The following is a 20249-nucleotide window of genomic DNA, read 5'->3' as shown; positions in this document are numbered from 1 at the left end:
AAATATGATTAGCTTTCTTCACGACTGACCCACTGGAAAATGGATTGCTAATGTCCTGCTTAAAAGTACCAGCATGACCCATATACAACTGAGCCAGAATGTTACTCAATGACTGCAGTGTACAAGTTTACACGCAGTTAGTTTGAAGACAATTGTATTTTTATACCCTAAAAGTGTCATAGATTGAGTTTCTTGTCTCAGGGAGATCAGGCTACCACACACACACACAGAGAGAGAGAGAGAGAGAGAGAGAGAGAGAGAGAGCTTAACTAAATAAGCTAAAAGCTGCAATGACTGTAATCTTGACTGTGTAATGAAATACTGAAGTGAGAACAGCAGTTTAGAGGCATATGATCAGTATCGTGAGATGTAATTTACACAGTCACCATCTGTTGCTCTGATCGCCACTGAAACGCTTCAGTCATTCTGCACAATAAATGAGTCTAATACAGTATGACAAGCTGAACGGGGCACTGAATACATGTTTATTTATATTTAATGTTATATATAAGGCAGACCGGGCTAGTTGTCACATAGGGAAGCTATCACAAGCTCTCATAATTATGAGATTTTCAGTCAAAAGTCTAGTTGCATAAATGCTTGGTTTATAGCTGTGGTTTTGTTTGTTGTTGTTTTGTTTCAAACATGTAGGGTTATTTTTGGTAAACTAAAATTACAGTATATCATATCATTGCTTACAGTAAGACAAGAGTCACTATATTATGATGGTGTGTTTTAACACAAATGTTGAACTTTTTTTGAGGTCAGGGTAAGCTGTCATTTGTAATTTGAATCAATTGTGACTGGTTCTAAAAAATAAACCTACACTATATTGATAACTAAATATTCTCTTTATATAAAACTTCACAGACAAACAGTCACAATTTTAACCGATTTAGTGACAAAAACAATATAGGTTTGCTGCCGTTTAGTCAAGTCACCTATACAGTAGGCTATTAACGTTTTATACAATACAGAGTAGGCCTATTTCAGCTGAAGTCAGTTCAGTGTTGATACTGTATACAGTGTTGATATTTATATACCTAAATATAAATGTGAAATATAGACCCTCTTAGATAAACAAAAAAATATGCAAAGTAGAGAGAGAGAGACAGAGAGAAAGAGAGAGAGCGAGAGAGACAGGGAGAAAAGTCTCTGGGCGGAGTTTATTGTGAGTGTGTTGCTGTGTGTTAGTAACAGGTGTTCAGCAGCTGCTGTTCACACACACACAGAGACGCTTTAACGGTCCTCTGATCGATTCGGAGCTGATATCATCTTTCGATACTACGGCCGATGATCACTAATAACCGGAATAACCACTAAAAGATTGGTGAGTGAAACTACGTGTCTTTCAGTGATGATCAGTTACTTTGGCGAAGCGGCGTCATCGATGAGCCTGTAACTGTTCGAACTATTGATGTTGTGTGTCAGTCACCATCAGGTGTTTTATTGTCAAAGAAAATGAATGACAGTGTCACTGAATAGAGCAGTTACAGTGTTCAGACGCTTCTGGAAATGCAGAGAAAACAAATGTGTATGTCTCTGTGTGTGTGTGTGTGTGTGTGTGTGTGTTCAGCTGTCTGGTTGAAGTTCTGTGACTTTTCAACTACCCTGCTGTACTATATGAATATGGTAATTATTCAGTAGCCTAGCCTAAGTTACCATGTGTAGGCTATATCCAAATACCACAGTTTTACTATTTGATACCACCCTAATAGTTTTTATATTTTTAAAGAATAGAACACGTAACGTTAACTGTTTGAGCAGACAATATGGGATAAATCAATCCATGTTTGTGTTGTTTTAATTCAGAATGGTTTGTCGCCAGAGGTTTGACATACGGCTGGTAAGAGGATTGTCTGTATCTGGCCGAACAGGTCATTTCCTTCTTTGTATAGATATAGATAAGCGCTGGTGTGTGTGAGAGAGATCAGGTCAAAGTGTTAAAGGGATTTCTTTCTTTCTTTTTCTTTCTTTCTTTTTTTTTATTAGTGCCATTTGCTAAGTCAAGCATGACTAGGCTACTGCTCATATTGAGGGTTAGTGATTTGAATAGGCTACACTTCTAGCTAACCCTATCATGTAACTGAAACTGAAACTGAATCCGCATCACCACTGGCATGAATAACATCTCAAATATGTCGACTTGCTGGGCCAGTTAGTAACCACCTAGTAACAAAAAAAAAAAAAAAAAAAAAAAAAAAAACCTAGCTACTAACTAGCAATTCTATAGAATCATCTAGACCAGTAAGGTACTAAAAAACACCCTGGCAAGCTGACCACATAGACTGAAAAAAATTCTATGATCAAAAAGTTATGACAACATATGATTACATTGCTCATCAAATAAGTTAGGCAATTTGCTACTTTTTTTATAAGTTATACAATATTCAACTAATTTTTTAAGTCAGTTTAATGTAATTTAAGTTGAAATGACTTAAACATCCAAGTTGATTGTACTTAAAAATATAAGGCAGCAACCTTTTTTTTTTTACTCTGTATAAAACCCCAAAAGAGCACTAACACCAGAGTCATGGGGTTGATTCCCGAAGAATGCATGAGCTGATAAAATATATACCTTGAATGCAATGTGGACTGCTTTGGATGAAATAAACAAAACTACATTAGATAAATCATACAGGAATATTAGAAAACTAAAATCTGGCAATGCTTAGTAGCCTTGTCTTGCCAATAAAGCCTTTTATTGAATTGAATTTGGAGGGAGAGACTTGCCCTGAGTGATTCAGGGCAAGAATGAACAATAGCCCTGCTGCCACTAACGGCACTCATTATTTGTGTGCATTGTTTATTTATGTCTAAACAAAGCGTTGTGCCTCGGCGAGCATGAAGCGCAGCCTCTCTCTGCTGCGTTGTGTTTTACACCGTTGAGACGACGCGTGAGAATGCTTTTACTCTGATTAATTAGACGCATAACTCAATCTCCTTCAGTCATTCCATATTAAAGACTTGTGGCCTCATGCACAGAAAACCAGTACCAGTTCTATTACAATCCTTCAGACTCTTGTTAATATGTGTTTACTGGTGGAGATGGGACTGAGAGCTGTTTCAGTCATTTGACTGATGGCCTGAGGACTGTTTAAAGTTGTGATGTCAGCAATACGTTTTATTGTGTAATTTCAACTTAAGTTAGTTACTTAGCATGCTAGATAGGCGAGGAAAATGTTTTACTGCTGAGGTTTACTGTGCCATAATTGCATAATTCTCGGTCAAAGGGCATGACAGAGATGTTGTAATATTTACATTACATTTCATTGTCAAATTAACACTTTCAAAAGGAATTTTTTTTACTTTGTGTCAGGGAGCTGTTTATGGTTTCAGTTTTTTTAGCATCTAAATCTCACTACGAGGAAATTGGCTTTATGTGGGACGGATATTCAGAAATGAGCACCGTAGCGCTGTGTATTCTGGGTCGCAGTTAAGATGGCATGATCTTCCATTAGCTAATGAGAAGACAGGAGCTGCTGATCGAAACGTTGTTTAACCTCATGACAATCTGTAATTCTTTGTGTTCAAGGCGGCGCCCATGAATTTCAGATAACAAACTTGTTATCAGTGTCTCCTCTGTGTCGAGGGTTTTAGTTTATAATGCATAAATGCATATTACATTAAAATTATATTTAAAATATTTGATGAAGTTATACGATATGTACCGGTCAAAAGTTTGGAAACATTACCATTTTTATTGTATTTAAAAGAAGTCTCTTTACTCATCAAGCCTGCATTTAATTGATCAAAAATGCAGAAAAAAACGGTAATATTGTGAAATATTATTACAATGTAAAATAATGGTTTTCTATTTGAATATACTTTACAATCTAATTTATTTATGTGATGCAAAGCTGAATTTTCATCAGCCATTACTCCAGTTCAGTCTTCAGTGTCAAATTATCCTTCAGAAATCATTCTAATATGTAAAATATAATAACAATATATAATATTTTGTATTTGTATTATTAAAGGGTTAATAATGCATATAATAATATATATATTTAAATTATTACTATTTATATTGATAAATGAAAGTGACAGCAAAGATATTTATAATGTTACTAATGTTTTCTGAACTTTCCATTCATAGTAGAAAAATGTATCATGGTTTGATTGGTTTCCACAAAAATATGAAGCAGCACAACTGTTTTCGACATTGATAATAATAAGAAATATTTCTTGGGCAGCAAATCAGCATATTTGAATGATTTCTGAAATCATTTGACACTGAAGACTGGAGTAAAGACTCAGATTTGACATCACAGAAAAAAAGAAAAGAAAAAAACCCGGTAAGTTCAATTGTGATAATATTTCACAATATTACTGTATTAATATTGTATTTTTTCTTAATCTATTTTTATATTACGTTAAATAAAATTAGAAAATAGAATAAAACTGACAAAGTATATAAAATATTCTTAGAATATTTGTAAAAACCTGAGTCATTTATTTATTCTTGCAGCCTGTAGTGCTTTTAAAGGGCTGCCGTTCACAGGCTATACTGTTTGATTTAATGGCTACATCAGTGAGGTATTCAAAATCTGTCAATCAAACAACAGTGTTTTTATGATGTTGCTTTGTATACTTGATATATTAGATTTTTGTCAGCGTGTGACATCTTTGGCTTGTTCAGTGTTTTCTTAGTTTATGATTGTGTGACCCACCATGCAAAACTTAATTTCGTCTGTTATCTCATCTGCATTGTGGATATCTTAGTTACAACGTCATATTTTACCTTTCAGGAAATTATGCCTTGTGTACATAAAAGTGAATGACTATGAATATTTTAGCACTGACATTGTGTCATAAGATGTGACGCAAAAAGTCTTTACAAATTTGACTTAATATAATTACTATATATATATATATATATATATTACTTAAAAACAAATATATGTATATTATTATAATTTTTTTGCATTAGCATCACAAAGGTTTGTTCTGTTAAAACGAGCCTTAAGATCTCATGCAGTATTGCTTACATTTTTCATGTTTTATGGATATACATAGATATTTTTACTGCAAAACAAGACAAAAAAAGTATTAAGAAATGACTTTTTTTGCTGTAAAACTGGGAATAAATGTCTGTTTATTCTAATGAAACTAATGTAACGCTTCCCTCCGCGGAGACACATCCTGATGGGACACTTTCACTCAAGGACAGTCATCACCATGACAACAGCCAGTCAGGACGGGGCTTAAGCGCAGGTATTCTCATTAGAGCCGACCTCGACGTCAGACTACTACAGCACGAGCCAAAGACCTCAAGCATGTCTCTCGCTTCCCTGAAGTTTAAACCCTTAAGGCCACGACACGTGGTACGCTGACAACTATGACATCCCAGCGGAACGAAGCACGCGGTTATGTCATGCTTCTGTGATCTCGTTATTCATGAAGTGAACAAATGACAACTTCAGTGTACTTACTTTACTTAAAGGTGCATTGAAGAGTGTTAAATGAAAACTATGTTTGTTCTAAATGCTGTTCTGACTCAAGAAATAAAACAGATTTAGTAATACTGCCTACCCTAATGCCTTTGCTTTTGCCGCTTTTTTGCTAGAGTTTATCAGTGTCTGTTTTGTCTCGATTTACTTGAGCAGTGAGCGTTCTGGATCACATCTCTTCTGTTTTTACTGTAATCCGCCGCCTTAATATCTACTAACCGGTTTAGCTGCTTTGTGAGGGGGAAGCTGCTCTTCTCCTGATGTGTCTGTCTGGAGATCAGAGGCGGGTCAGGCATTATTCCCCACTGAATTCCCCTTTCAGATCCTCTATCGGACCGCCCAGTCTGGGACAAAGATGATAAACGATCCAGTCCATATCTCTGAGTCGAGCCATTGTGCAGTGTCTAAACAAGAAATGTAAATGAATAAGCAACAGTAAATTGGATGAATAACTTGATGTAAACTTTGCAATGAGCTTTTCTTACTTGAAATGGTTAATTCTGGGTTCACTGGTTTACCATGTGCTCTAATTCAAAAGTTTTGGGTTGGTAAGATATGTATCTCTTCCGCTCACCAAGGCTGCATGCAAAAATACAGTGAAGAAAGTAATATTGTGAAATTTTAAATAAACTCTTTTCTATTTGAATATATTTTCAAATGTAATGTATTCCTGTGATGCAAAACTGAATTTTCAGCATCATTACTCCAGTCTTCAGTACCACATGATCCTTCAGAAATCATTCTAATATTTTGCTTCTCAAGAAACATTTCTTATTAATATAAATAGTTGTGTTGCTTGATATTTTGATAAATCAAAAGAACAGCCTTTATAAGAAATATAAATCTTTGTAACAAATGTTTTTACTGTCACTTTTGATCATTTTAATGCAATTGCTAAATAAAAGTCTAATTTTCTTTTAAAAAGTCTACATTTTGAACATTATTGTACATTTGTAAACCCTGAGTTAACATGATTATTTGATTTCATTGATTAGAATTGTTTGGATGGTTGTGGTTTGCTATTGGATCCCTTTGATTGACAGGTTGTCCCGCCCTCGCGCCAGTAAACACATCATCAGAGAAGAGATGATGTCACTGCAAGAGGGAGGGGAAGATATTTTGATGCCAGATTCCGAGGTCACATGAATTAAAAAAATAATAATGAAGTGAACGGATAAATCATTTATAATAGACTGCAGTATTCCATAAAAAAGAAGAATTGGTGATGTCATGATGATTTCATGAGTGATCTGTGTGGTTATGTGGAGAAGATGTGAGTGTTCTGGCAGGGCAGGGGCCCATGGGAGGCCCTTAGAGATTGTAGTTTATTTGTGTCACGAGTGCTGTTTGTTAAAGGTTTTTGAAGGGTCCTTTGTTAACAAGCCTCATTCTGTCAGGAAACACAGTAGAGTTGACATGTGACTGGAGGAATTGTCAATGTAATTATTATGATCGTTATTCTCTCGCTGTAGCTTGATATGTCACTCCATAGGATTCAATATAATTGGAGAACAGTGAGAAAAATCTTCACGATCTCTCTCTTTGTCTCTTGCAGATTCTTTCTTTGTCTCCATCCGTCTGCTCCGGGCCGCTCCATGCAGGGGAGCGGCTGATCTATGGGCCGCTCTCCGGTGAGCCTGTCCAGACTGAAGCTGGGGAAGCTAAAGGTGGTGCGGCGGCAGCTGCTGCAGCGCTATGAGCACCAGCCGTTTGTCTCGTGTCTGGCCGGCCTGTACGGCTGCCAGTGGAGACGCTACCAGCGTGCCAAAGCCCAGCCGGGGGAATGCTGCTGTAGTCGGGTGAGAAAAGATGCTTGAAGTCCCTCATATTGCTTTTAAACTCCTCCTTATGATGGTTTACATTCAGGTTCTGTTCCAAAACATACCCCCAGTTTCACAGACAAGGCTTAACCTTTTCGCACGTACGATCACACCGGTGTGATCAGTCTAGGCTGGTCGCTGGAGCGTACGATCACACCGGTGTGATCAGTCTAGGCTGGTCGCTGGAGCGTACGATCACACCGGTGTGATCAGTCTAGGCTGGTCCCTGGAGCGTACGATCACACCGGTGTGATTAGAACGGTCAGTGCATGACGTGATCAACTGCTAAATTCAAATGTGCTTTCGCGCGTTGGCTGGCGCTGAGCCAGAGACAGGCGCGCTCAGAGCTGTCATATATCACAACTTTTCAGTGTTTTCAACCACATAATGTTTATTTTAGGTTTCAGACATATAAATTCACATAAGTACTAAAAAAACAATACATTTAGAGTAAATACACACTGATGTCTATGGAAGAGGCAATAATAATCCTTTCCATTATAATTAGACACATTTTATTCATATCAGATACACATTGTGTAAGTAACTTTAAAGTTTACTCTATTCTTCTCCCAGTTCACCAGCCACTTTTATGTATTTCAGGAGAAGTGGATGAATTCACGTGTTGTAAATCCAACAGATCTGATTCTCTGAACTGCGTCTGCGGCACAAACTAAGAAGGCGGCGGCCATCGCGCATACAGCTCAACTAACGCGATCATTATAAAGGTGTTTAACAACAAAACAGTTCCACTTGCATATATTTGACAATCGGAATATCAGATATTTCATGCCATAGCTAACAAATTTGTGAATATTTGTAATAAAAAAGGAAAAATGACATAAAAGCAGATCATCATTTATTCATCGCTGTTGCTGCTGCGGTGTGTCCACTGATCTATATAGAATGACTGGATAGCTCATGACGTCATGAACAGTGAAGCCACCGCGCCGCCATATTGGTATTCCCTAGTGAGCTCATGCGTTCTATTGAATCAATAGGAAATTTTATGATTTGACTGAAAAAAACATTGCCTAAGGAGACACCGTTTTAAAATCTAAAGTCTCCCTGCACATTTTTTACAACGCAAACACCCTTAGCATTTAAATGGGTATTTGTTTAAAGTCGAATATTTTTCCAGCTTATTAAAAAACGGCAATTTCTTTGCAAAAGGAATTAAAAGCTGTACGAGAACACTAGTCGGCCTTCACTGAAAAGCTATCTTCACAGGTAAGAAAAACAGTTTGATACTATTAATTAAATAGTGAATGCTAAAGACCTATATTTTTTTGAATTGGTGAATATTCATGTGAATATTGTTTCGTAGCCACGTCCGAATTAATAATACCTCAGCACAATACTAATTTGTTCCCTCGTTTTATTATATTGTGGCCACGTTGTAATTCGTTAAATCAAAATGAGGGAGGGAATTAGTTAAACGTGTCCACGATTTATTAAAACGAGGGAACAAGTCGTCGTAACAACGAATTATTTAGATCAGTGGACAGAGCGCATACAAGCAGAAAGAGCCCCGGCCGCGCGCGCGCACTCTCAGCGCCTTCAAACAACACAAGCGCTGTATTGCTCTCTCTCCCTCGCGCATATCAACATCAATTCACACAATATTAAAAGGTCGGAAGACCGATTGTGTTTTATAGATTAGTAGTTTGTTCATATAAAGTGTTTGATTAGCAAGTTACATGTTCAGGAAATGCTTAATACAAATTGTATGGGTTAATGTAACGGTAAACGGACTCTGCACGAAGCTCTTTTGAAGCTGTCAAATGGTGTCGCTATTGGACACTTAATTGTGATTATTGCTGCTCTGAGGTTTCTTATAGGATACTGTTGACTGTTTTATCGTTGATTTTTGAAGATGCAGCAGCTCTTGCCTCGGAGAAAACAACACGGGCATAGCGACAATATTGCATATAAATTACTACTTATAGGGCTTGAATTACAACCTGTGGGCACTTGTTATACATCCCTTTGTGAACGTCGTCTTACATTTGTATGCTGCACATCGGGTCATCTTAAAAGTGCCGTCGGAGCTACCAATCTCTGTATAACGGGCGTTGGATCCCTCTGCTGGTAGGGAATCGTAAGATGGCCGCTCGAACACTTCCGGTGGCTTCACTGCCTAGTGGCAGTTTAGAACGTCATGAGCTATCCAGTCATTATATAGATCAGTGGGTGTGTCACATGACAAACAATGACGCGTCACCATGGAAACCATAAAGTGACACATTCTAAATAACGGTCGCCTTGAAAAACTCACGCTGGGGGGTCAGCCAGAATATTTTAAACTTACGTGTGAAAGGGTTAAAGGTGCATTGTGTAATATTTAGGAGGATCTGTTGACAGAAATGCAATATCATATACATAACTGTTTTCAGTGGTGTATAAAGATATGAACCGTAATGTTTTTATTACCTTAGAATGAGCCATTTTAATCTACATACACCGCGGGTCCCCTTATGGCGCTTTTCCACTGCATGGTACGGCTCGGTTCGGCTCGGTACGGTTCGACTCTGCGCGGAACGGTTCGGCTCGCTTTGCTTTTCCACTGCGTGGTACGACTCGACTCAGTACAGCACGGTTCGGCTCGCTTTAGCTCGGTTGCTTTTCCACTGCAGTTAGTAGACTGATCGTTATAGTTGCCGTCTTTACTACCATGACATCATCATATTAAATGCGAATTTTTCATTCCGTGTTTCCCCATCCACTCCTCGGCAACCAACGAGAGGAACGTCTGCACCTCGTCCACTGACCACGATTCAGCCATTTCTTTTTTTTTTGAAGCAAATACTTTTAAAACGGGTGCTACAGCGTTGGCTGTTGTCTACTGGCTATTTAAATCTAGCGGGTTTAGTGTCTCGTGTCGTAAATACAATGACGCTGGTAGAGATGATTCTGTCTGACCAATCAGTGCTCTGCAGTGTTTCACGTCACATTTTAGTATCGGTACGGTACGCTTGGAACCTCAACAGAGGTGGTACCATTTAAAGCGAGCCGAAGCGAGCCGTACCGTACCGTACCATGTAGGGCTGTACCAGAATATTCGAGTATTCGAATATTCGGTCGGTGGGTTGGTATTCGATTTTCAAATTTGACATTCGAATATTCGTTTAAAAAAAAAAAAATTTTCACACCTGGCATCCCCCTAGAAACGGTTCCCATTCGCGCTTGAATGGGGCTGTCATGCGTTTTCTCAGATCGAATAGCTCTCTCTGATTTATCAATATGAACAATGAACACATAAATGTGTTTTTGCAAAACGGATATGAATCCGAACTTCAAATCCCGCGCTATAGGCAGATGTAATGGAGTGCACTTCACCAGCAACAGCTGCATTTTACTGATCGTCAGCTAAAATTTCTAAATCAAAGACCGCAATAAGAGAGCGCGCAACAGCCCTGGTAAGATCATTTCGGTTCTTTACTTTTAATGAAGTTGATTGTGTGTTAAAGCATCTGCGACCACTTTCACTTTGATTTGCGATAGTTTGCACGTTGGCTTGATGAATAGATGCTGATCTGCGGTGACGCGTGCTGTAAGCGTCGTCATATCTGGCTATAACATGATATAGCCTAAAACGCTCTCGGTTATTTTTTTAGCATTTTTGGGCGAAATACAATACTCTTATTTTAGAGCGCAGAACAGCGGAGTTTGTATGGGCAGAAGTGCATGCCTGAGCTTGTAAGCTGTGTTGCTTTGACATTGTGGAAATAGAATAGAAACAATATATTAGCCTACCCTTTACTGTGTCAGTAATTACTGTGCTGCTGATTTCTGATTTGAGAGTTATTTGTTACTCAGAAAAATATTAGGCTGTGTTTTGTATCACTAGTGCAGTGTCCGTTCTCGGAGCCCTGCGCGTGAGGCGCGCGCGCTTCCCGCTCGCGCTGTTCTGTATTAAAAGTTTATTAATTCTGAACGTGTCACGTTTCGCGTGTCTATATTGCACCAAATGTGACACTGCACTCGTGAAGTCGATTGGATGAACGGTTCAAAATGCAAGATAAATAATCTAAATGCAAACAGACAGACACATAGAGATTTATTAGAGAGAAGAATATGTTCAGCCCCCTCCCTCCGAAGCTTCGAATATTCGATGTTAATTCCTATCGAAGCTTCGAAGCTCAAAAAATGGTATTCGGACCAGCCCTAGTACCATGCAGTGGAAATGCGCCATAAGTGAGCCGTTCCGAACCGAGCCGTACCATACCATGCAGTGGAAAAGCGCCAAAGCGTGCCGTACCGAACCGAGCCGTACCGTACCATGCAGTGGAAAAGCGCCATTACATTGAAATGCGCCGACATGTTTCTACAGTAGCCCTAAACGGACAAATGTCACTATGTTGTTATCCGTGCAAAGAAGCTAGCTAAAGTCAGCGAATAAAACACTGACACAATGATGAACAAGTAACAATAATATTCGCAATAACATATCGTTTTTCTGAGTAATTAAGTAAACCTAATTTCTTAATTTACTTTTGTAAAGAAACCTCAATGCTTAACTGGCTAATCTCTGCTGTCTCAGACGACGACATCTTTTCCTGTCGGCCACCGTAACTTCTGTTGGTTGCAATTCGCAACTTCACCACTAGATGACGCTATAAATTACACAGTGCACCTTAAAGTCTAGTCCCAGACTAAAATGCATGTTTGAGCTGTCTTAACGGAGAGCACTGATATGTCAATATGTCAGTGCCATCGTTTTGTCTTAAGATGTACATTTAAAGAGGCACTTTAATAAAAGCCACTTAAATGTCCTAATTGAACTAAGGCCTAATCCTGGCTTAATCTTAAGCCCTGTCTGTGAAACCGGCCCATTGTGTGCTTTCTACCTTGACAGCATGATTAGGCATCATAGGTTGCTCAAAGACGAACAACATAATCTGCTTTATAAGATTCATTATTTTGGTCAGATTATAAAATTATAATTCTAGCAATCTGCTGTAGTGAGTTCAGTAAAAGGCAGACACAGGCAAAAATACAATATTTATTTTCAAATTTATATTTTTATTATGTATATGTATTTTATGATTATTAGATTATCACACTGTTAGCCCATATCATTGATTGAGAGATGCTTAAACTATTAACTATGTGTGACCCTGGACCACAAAACCAGTCACATGGGTACATTTTACAATAGGACAATATTTGGCCGAGATACAACTATTTGAAAATCTGGAATCTGAGGGTGCAAAAAAATCGAAACATTGAGAAAATCGCCTTTAATGTTGTCCATTTATGTTCGCGATTGTGCTGCATTCACTCACAAAAGTAAATGTTTTATATATTTACGGTAGGACATTTACAAAATATCTTCATGGAACATGATCTTTACTTAATATCCTAATGATTTTTGGCATAAAAGAAAAAAATCGATCATTTTGACCCATACAATGTATTGTTGGCTATTGCCACAAATATACCCGTGCGACTTGTGACTGGTTTTGTGATCCAGGGTCACATTTCTACGGTGGCCGAGAGAGCTCAACGCGCAGCAACTGAAGAAAACACATGCAAATAGAAAAAAAACACCCGCAAATTAAGAAAACATCTTCATCAGTTTCACAACACACGTGTGCTCCAAATACTCACAACACAACCAAATACAGAAACGCGCTGCAAATAACACAGACCACAACGGAAATGTTTCCAGGGGAACCAAATAAGTGACGAACCCGGCTGGGACGTGCTTATTGCTCGTGAGCATCCCTATGCCCTACTTCCTTCGAAGGGCAGACGGCAGAGCCCTTGAAGTGGGACTGTGGAGTGAGCAGGGCACCAGTGTGCCATCATGTAGCCGTTTGGAATGCACTTGATGAAGGGAGCAATGAAAGACAATGTAATTTCCTCATTATTTTCACCTGGGATGTTCCCATGACAACGCAGCAGCTCCCAAAGCAATGTCCATCAGCTGAATAGCTGTTCTTACGACAGAAATATAATGCTGTTAACATAACGGTTGCAAATATATATATATATATATTTATTTATTATTATTATTATTATTATAATTTTTTTTTTTTTTTTTTACAAAAAAGCTTTTCAAATATGCGCTATATATCTGTGTGTGACTGTCTCCACTTTAAAACTTTGGACCCTATCTAACATTTCTTATGAAACTTTTCTTTATGAAAATTTTAACATAACATGAAAAAATTTGTACAGTGTAACTGATCATGTATAGATTAATATCTTTCCCTCATGTTCTTTTTCTCTATCTTTTTTATTTATTTATTTATTTATTTTAGTTTTGTATTCTGATGACATTAAACATGTATACAACATATTGTATACAAGTTGTATGTCATAAAAATGTCATCTCTGTATGTTTTGCAACAAAAAAATAAAAAAAATAAAAAATAAAGTAGACTTTTGAGCTGTAAGCACGTCCCAGCCGGGTTCGTCACTTATTTGGTTCCCCTGGAAACATTTCTATTGTGTTCTGTGCTTTTTGCAGAGCGTTTCTGTATTTGGTTGTGTTGTGAAACTGATGAAGATGTTTTCTTAATTTGTGGGTGTTTTTTTCTGTTTGCATGTGTTTTCTTCAGTTGCTGCGCGTTGAGCTCTCTCGGCCACCGTACATTTCAGTTATTTCTTATTAGAGCTATTATCATTAACTAAAACTATTAAAAACATTTTTGGTAATTGAAATAAAGAATAAATATTAAATGAAAAACTTATTTAAAACACTTAAATTACTAACTGGAAGTAAATAAAAACAAACTAAAGATGAAAGAAAAATACATTAAACAATAGTAATAATTCATAATATGATACACTAAAATAACTGCTTCATAAATCACTTTTGAAAGGGCATAGAGTTTATAAACAATATTTTAAATTAAATATCAAGAATTTATTTTCATCTTAATGAATGAAATATGTTTATTTAAAAAAATTCCTTTAATTGAAAGTAAAATGTCATGCATTCACTGTAGTTTTCTCATTTGTCACAGCACTCACTTTAAACCCGTTTCATGTATTCATGTGTCCAAAATCACCAAGTGCAAATACATTTACATTTTACATGTAGCAATTTTGGTAGTTGCTTTTATCTAAAGCAAATTGCATTGCATTCTAAGCTTACATTTAATCGGTTCAAGCATTCCCTGGCAATCAAACCCATGACCTTGCCTCTCTATTCCTTTGCTACCTTAAAAGCGCTAAAAAAATATATAACTCTGATTGTATTCATCTGAAAGAAGAATGTCATATACACCTAGGATGACTGAGTAAATCATGGGCTAATTTTCATTTTTGGGTGAATTAACCCTTTAATTTGATGTTGATATATTACCATTATATGCACAGACATTAAAGGGATACTCCACTTTTTTTGGAAATAGGCTCATTTTACAACTCCTCCAGAGTTAAACAGTTGAGTTTTATCATTTTCTAATCCATTCAGCCGATCTCCGGGTCTGGGGGTCCCACTTTTAGCATAGCTTAGCATAATGAATTGAACCGGACAAGACCATTAGCATCTCTCTCAAAAAAATGAACAAAGAGTTTCGATATTTTTCCTATTTAAAACTTGACTCTTCTGTAGTTACATCGTGTACTAAGACCGACGGAAAATGTAAAGTTGCGATTTTCTAGGCTGATATGGCTAGGAACTATACTCTCATTCCTGCGTAATAATCAAGAAACTTTGCTGCAGTACCATGGGTGAAGCAGGCGTAATGATATGACGCAGCGCCTGATAATAGTCCCCAGCTCGGTAGCCTATTATCAGGCGGCATGCGCTGCGTCATATCATTACGCCTGCTTCACCCATGGTACTGCAGCAAAGTTTCTTGATTATTACGCAAAAAAAAGTATCCCTTTAAGATGAATAAACCCAGTGCATGCTGGTATTGAGTACACCACATATATCAAGTGTTTCCATTCTCTAACATATTGTTCTCTCTCAAGGGGCTTGTTTCGTGAAGATCTATGAATAATTTCCCCTTAACCAGAATGTCTGCTGAAGCCACTCATGCTGCTCAATAGAAAGCACTTATCAGTGCACTTTTCCTGTATGTGCTGATTAGTTTTCTTGAACACAGCAAGTGCAGCTCTTGTTCAGCTGGTGGGCTGCTTTCTAAATCGAGCTGGTTTCAGTGCCGATAAGTTGCAGTATGACTCAGAAAGCATCATTCATTGAGTCATTTAAAACCAGCCTGATGACTCACTGTATTATTGCTGCACGCTGAGCCGGGCCGTCCTGTACAGCTCGAAAGCAACTATTTGAATTTCAAAGTCTGCGTTTGCCTCATGTGATGCTTCAATTTGATCCTCCTCTTGAGTTTTCACACTGTTGAGTAACTGTGGTGGGGTGTGGGCTGTGGGTGTTATCACGGCTCATGATGGCTCTGTTTTGCAGTTGGAGTGTGGTAGTTTCGCTCTCCTCATCGTAACGTTTTTCCTGACCCTGGTATTCCTGTACTTCTGGAGTGAGGCGCAGAATGACTACAATGACTTTGACTGGTGAGTGTCTCGGGATGGACAGACAGATGGACTGACACACAATTAGACTGATGGGTCACTCAAAGAAACCATGCCATTTCTGTGTCTATATGGCTTACTAATGAAATAATAAATAATTAACTAATTAATAAATAATTCATTTGTTGATTGATTTGATTTACATTATAGAAGGCATAGAAACTTCTTTTTTTTTAAATAAAAATGAAATATTAGGAATTTGCATGTCTCTATTAATTTCCATTATATTTGAATGTTTTATATATATATATATATATATATATATATATATATATATATATATATATATATATAAATATATGTATATGTAGAGATATATCATTATAAGAAATTTATATAAAATGTATTTATGTAATTTATAATTTATTCATGTTATTTATTTATATAATTTATTTCAATAATCAGTTCATGTACCCTGGAAATCCAGAGTTCTTGCGAGAGCACAAGTTGAATTTGCTCAGCGAGTTTACTCTGGCGTCGAGTAATGATGCTCATTAAATATGCCCTTGTATCCGAACTGCACCAATCACATCGGGTTATCTGATATAGGCGGGCCAGAGGCGAGCAAAACAGATGACGACAGCGCTGTGACGTCAAAGTCATTAGTAAACATTGCAAGATGGCTATGGATGAACACCAGTTGTTTGAAACGGCTTTGGCCGCTACAATGAACGAGTTAGACTTGGCTTTTTATCTAAAAGAGGAACAGAAGACGGCGCTCGAATCATTCCTTTGCAAGAAGGGCGTTTTTGCTGTTTTGCCGACCAGATACAGTAAGAGTCTAATCTACCAGTTAGCTCCGCTGGTAGCTAAGCAATAACTTGTTGTGATTGGTCGTAGTGTTATCCAATTGCGTGCAGTGAGATTTTCAAATGCATGCTTGGTGCCGCCCCTCGAGCTGGACGATTTTCATTAGTCGACGCCAGACCATTAATCTTTCAGATTTAGTTCTGGATTTCCAGGCTACAGTTCATGCAGTCACATACTAAAAGTTTTTTATTTTTCTTCTTCTCACTAACATTCAGATATTAAAATTTAATAAAATGGCCACAATAAAAATAACTTGTTGGGTCAGCTGATTACCTTAAAGTCCATAGATAACGCCATCGATTCATGTTGTACTCATTCTGTTAACACTTTCTCCGACAAGTAGATGCTATGAGACCTGTTTTCCTGTTTGTTCATGTGGCGTTTGGCATAAAGTTTATTGCTAACAGTTCTTAAAGGGGTCATATAATGCCATTTTTGTACAAGTTAATATGATTCTTTAGGGTCTAAATTAAAAGTTTGTAATATACTTTAATTAAAAATTCTCATTAGTATTGTAAGAAAACACTAATTTTACCTGGTCAAAAACAGCTCTGTTTTCAGCACGCCATTTAAGTGCATGTGTCTTTAAATGATAATGAGCTTTGCTCACCCCGTTTTGACACAATACACATGGAGTGTTCAGAAGTTGGTCTGTGTTGAAACGCTGCTGTCAATTACACGGTCGGACGGCTCGATTTGAGACGGGAAAACATATAAGGAGATTAAAAAAACAAACACTGGATGGATTTTTATCATTATATGATGGTTGTGTACAGGCACTGCCAACACACATTTCAGTACAATCAACTTGTAAAAGTGCATGTACCATTATATGACCCCTTTAATAATTTATTATGATTATACATACTTGGGTGATATAGTATAGTAAAAAAAAAAAAAAAAAATCCTGCAATTTTCTGATACAGTTGGCACCAATCCCTGAGAATGATGCAGAGGGATGGATTATTTTATTTATTTATTTTGATATTCTCAACCAAAAAAAAACTTAATCTATTATTTACAAAAATCTGATCTTTATTCATGCAGGTTTAACTTCGGGAACCTGGGATTCTGGTTCCCGTGGTCAGTGGTGTTGCTAGTGGTCGCTGCCGCCCTCTTCACTTACATCGCCCTCCTGCTGGTGAGAACACTGAACAACAACAACAAAGCGTTGCAGCCTCCGCCTGTCCTCATAATTAATGTTGTGGTCTTGATGTTTGCAGGTCCTAGCGGTGTGCCTTCTCTCTGAAGGACAGAGGCTTTACCTCCACTGGAGCCACAAGGTGATCAAAGAAACAGTCTTTTCATCATTCACTCTTACTGTGAATGACACCCCATCGTGCACATTTGTATTCATTCCATATCTGCGTTACCAGAGAAACAGCTTCATATGATTCAGATTGCGTTGAACCTACAGTGAAATAATTTGACATGTTTTTTTAAACATGGCATTTTTAAGTGCAATTTTTATTTTATTCTCTCCTAACTCAAATGTTGTTGTTGTAGTGGTTTTTGGCTGCAACATTAGTCAAAATGCCATTCAGAAACGTTTTGCTGTGCTATAATGATTAAGGAAAAAACACATCTTATTTTAGGATTATTTATTTGCTATTTTAATATTTATTGATATTTTGTATCAACTATTATTATTTTTTTATTTTAGTTTTAGTCATTTTAGTAATTGTGCTGTAGTAATTATTTACTATTATTTTTATTATTATTTTGCTTTAGTTTATATTTATTTGTTTTATTTTCAGCCATTCTTTAGTTCTTCAGCTTAAACTTTTATTTCAGTTATTTGCTATTAAGGCAACATTTCTAATTTAAGCTTCATCTAATATTTATATTTTATTTTATTTCAGCTTTCAGTTAACAAACATTTTTTTTACTATTTTAATTTAAAAAAAATTTAAGTAACAATAAAAAAACTGCTATGTTATTTCTTTATATATATATATATATATATATATATATATATATATATATAAACTGCTATTATATTAGATGAAAAAAAAAAAAAAAAATTGTGTATATATATATATATATATATATATGTTTTTGTATTTTTTTTACTTTTCACAGATTGGTATCCTGGTGACTCTAGCTTTCTCTATCAGTGCCACAGCTGTGCTCTCTGACTTATGGAGCAAAGAATGGACGACGCTGCTCCTTTCATTTCAGGTGGGTCTCTTCACTCGACACAGCAATTGGGACAAACAGTCGAATTAGCTTTCCAATTTACATCAAGTGCAGTTCATGCAGTGTGCATTTATGTCCATTTTTGTGTGCAGATCACAGCACCCTTTCTGCACCTGGGCGGAGTTTCACTAATGACACTTCTGTCCTGGCCAATAGCATTACACTTCTTTCGCATGAACAAGAGAGGTATGTGATCCTTTTTGGTGCTGGCAACAAATGAAAAGTCATAACCTATTTCAACCAACACATCTTCTAGTTGTTTTTGACAAAAACAGATTCCGGGGTGAAAAATGGGCTCTGCTCAGTGGGTAGTACTGTCAGGAGTCCTTTCTGTGTGGAGTTTGCATGTTCTCCCTGTGTCTGCGTGGGTTTCCTCTGGGTGCTTCGGTTTCCCTCACAATCCAAAAAACATGTAGTATAGGTGAATTGGAGATGCTAAATTGTCTGTAGGTGCGAATGCGTGTGTGTGAGTACCAAGCCATGTTATCGGGAGGGTTGGAGAAGATTGACTTTGAAAGACCTAGCAACCCCCCACCCCCACCCCCCCTCCACCGGAAGAATCATTGCCAAAAAATGTCATGGACAGTATCTCGTGAATGGCAGGAGATGGCCATAGAATCACCAAGAGTTGGATACGATTGAAATGGTAATAGGTAGATGTACTGTATAAATGGTGATTTTTTTTACAAAAAAGCAGCTTGTTCTGGCTAAATTGATGCAACAAAACTAGATTGCTCCCATTATAATCGCCCAGTGTTGCACGGCAATGCTCAAGCACAATTTGTTGTTGTGCTGCACATTAACTCAAGCCACTTTCACTTCCCCATCCGTATATTTTAAGGTGTTGGAAGTGATTTCAGACATTTTGCTATCTAGTTCGGAGCCCCGCACATGACATGCAGGAAAAATATTAAAGGGTTAGTTCACCTAAAAAGGAAAATTCTGTCATCATTTGCTCAGCCTCGTGTTCCAAACATTCCATTACACTTTCGTTCATCTTCGAAACACAAATGAAGATATTTTGAATAAAATCTGAGCCAGTTCTGTGCTAAAAGAGACTCGATTGCTTTATATTATGAACAGATTGGATTTAGGAACGACATGAGGGTGAGTAATTAATGACAGAATTTTCATTTTTGGGTGAATAACTCTTTAAAGAAATTAACAAATCGTTCCCACTACTTAATAATACGTTAGCATTTTTTACTAATTAGTTCCCTCATTTTAAGTATATTGTGCACGCGATATAATAATTTGTTCCCTGGTTTTCTAAATTGTGCGCACAATATAATAATGTGTTTCCTTTTTTGAGTTAAATCAAAACGAGTGAACGAATTGGTACAATGTGTCCACGACTTACACAATTTAGTTAAATGAGGCAACAAAATTATTCTATCATGACATGCGCAAGTTTCACTTAAAACAAGGGAAGGAATTAGTAAATATTGGCCACGATTTA

At 37.1% G+C, this 20249-nt stretch overlaps 1 protein-coding gene across 4 annotated transcripts in view; it reads left to right on the top strand.

Annotated features, from left to right (window-relative positions):
• gdpd4a (glycerophosphodiester phosphodiesterase domain containing 4a) overlaps positions 1-20249 on the top strand; it is a 35974-nt gene that overhangs the window by 3933 nt on the left and 11792 nt on the right. For 2 of the 4 annotated variants that reach the window (XM_084410101.1, XM_084410103.1), the window contains exons 2-7: positions 7009-7252; positions 15660-15763; positions 17639-17732; positions 17815-17874; positions 18674-18772; positions 18883-18976. In XM_084410101.1, coding sequence (XP_084266227.1) covers positions 7070-7252; positions 15660-15763; positions 17639-17732; positions 17815-17874; positions 18674-18772; positions 18883-18976 — 634 coding nt within the window. In that variant the 5' untranslated portion in view covers positions 7009-7069. Of the gene's footprint in view, positions 1-1173; positions 1331-7008; positions 7253-15659; positions 15764-17638; positions 17733-17814; positions 17875-18673; positions 18773-18882; positions 18977-20249 lie in introns of those variants that run through there. The other 2 variants (XM_084410100.1, XM_084410102.1) reach the window with 2 other exon arrangements.

This window comes from Rutilus rutilus (genome assembly GCF_951802725.1).
Source record: "Rutilus rutilus genome assembly, chromosome: 5".
Lineage (NCBI taxonomy): Eukaryota > Metazoa > Chordata > Actinopteri > Cypriniformes > Leuciscidae > Rutilus > Rutilus rutilus.
Note: the sequence above shows the minus strand (reverse complement) of the source record. Positions and strands in the feature narration are given on the sequence as shown.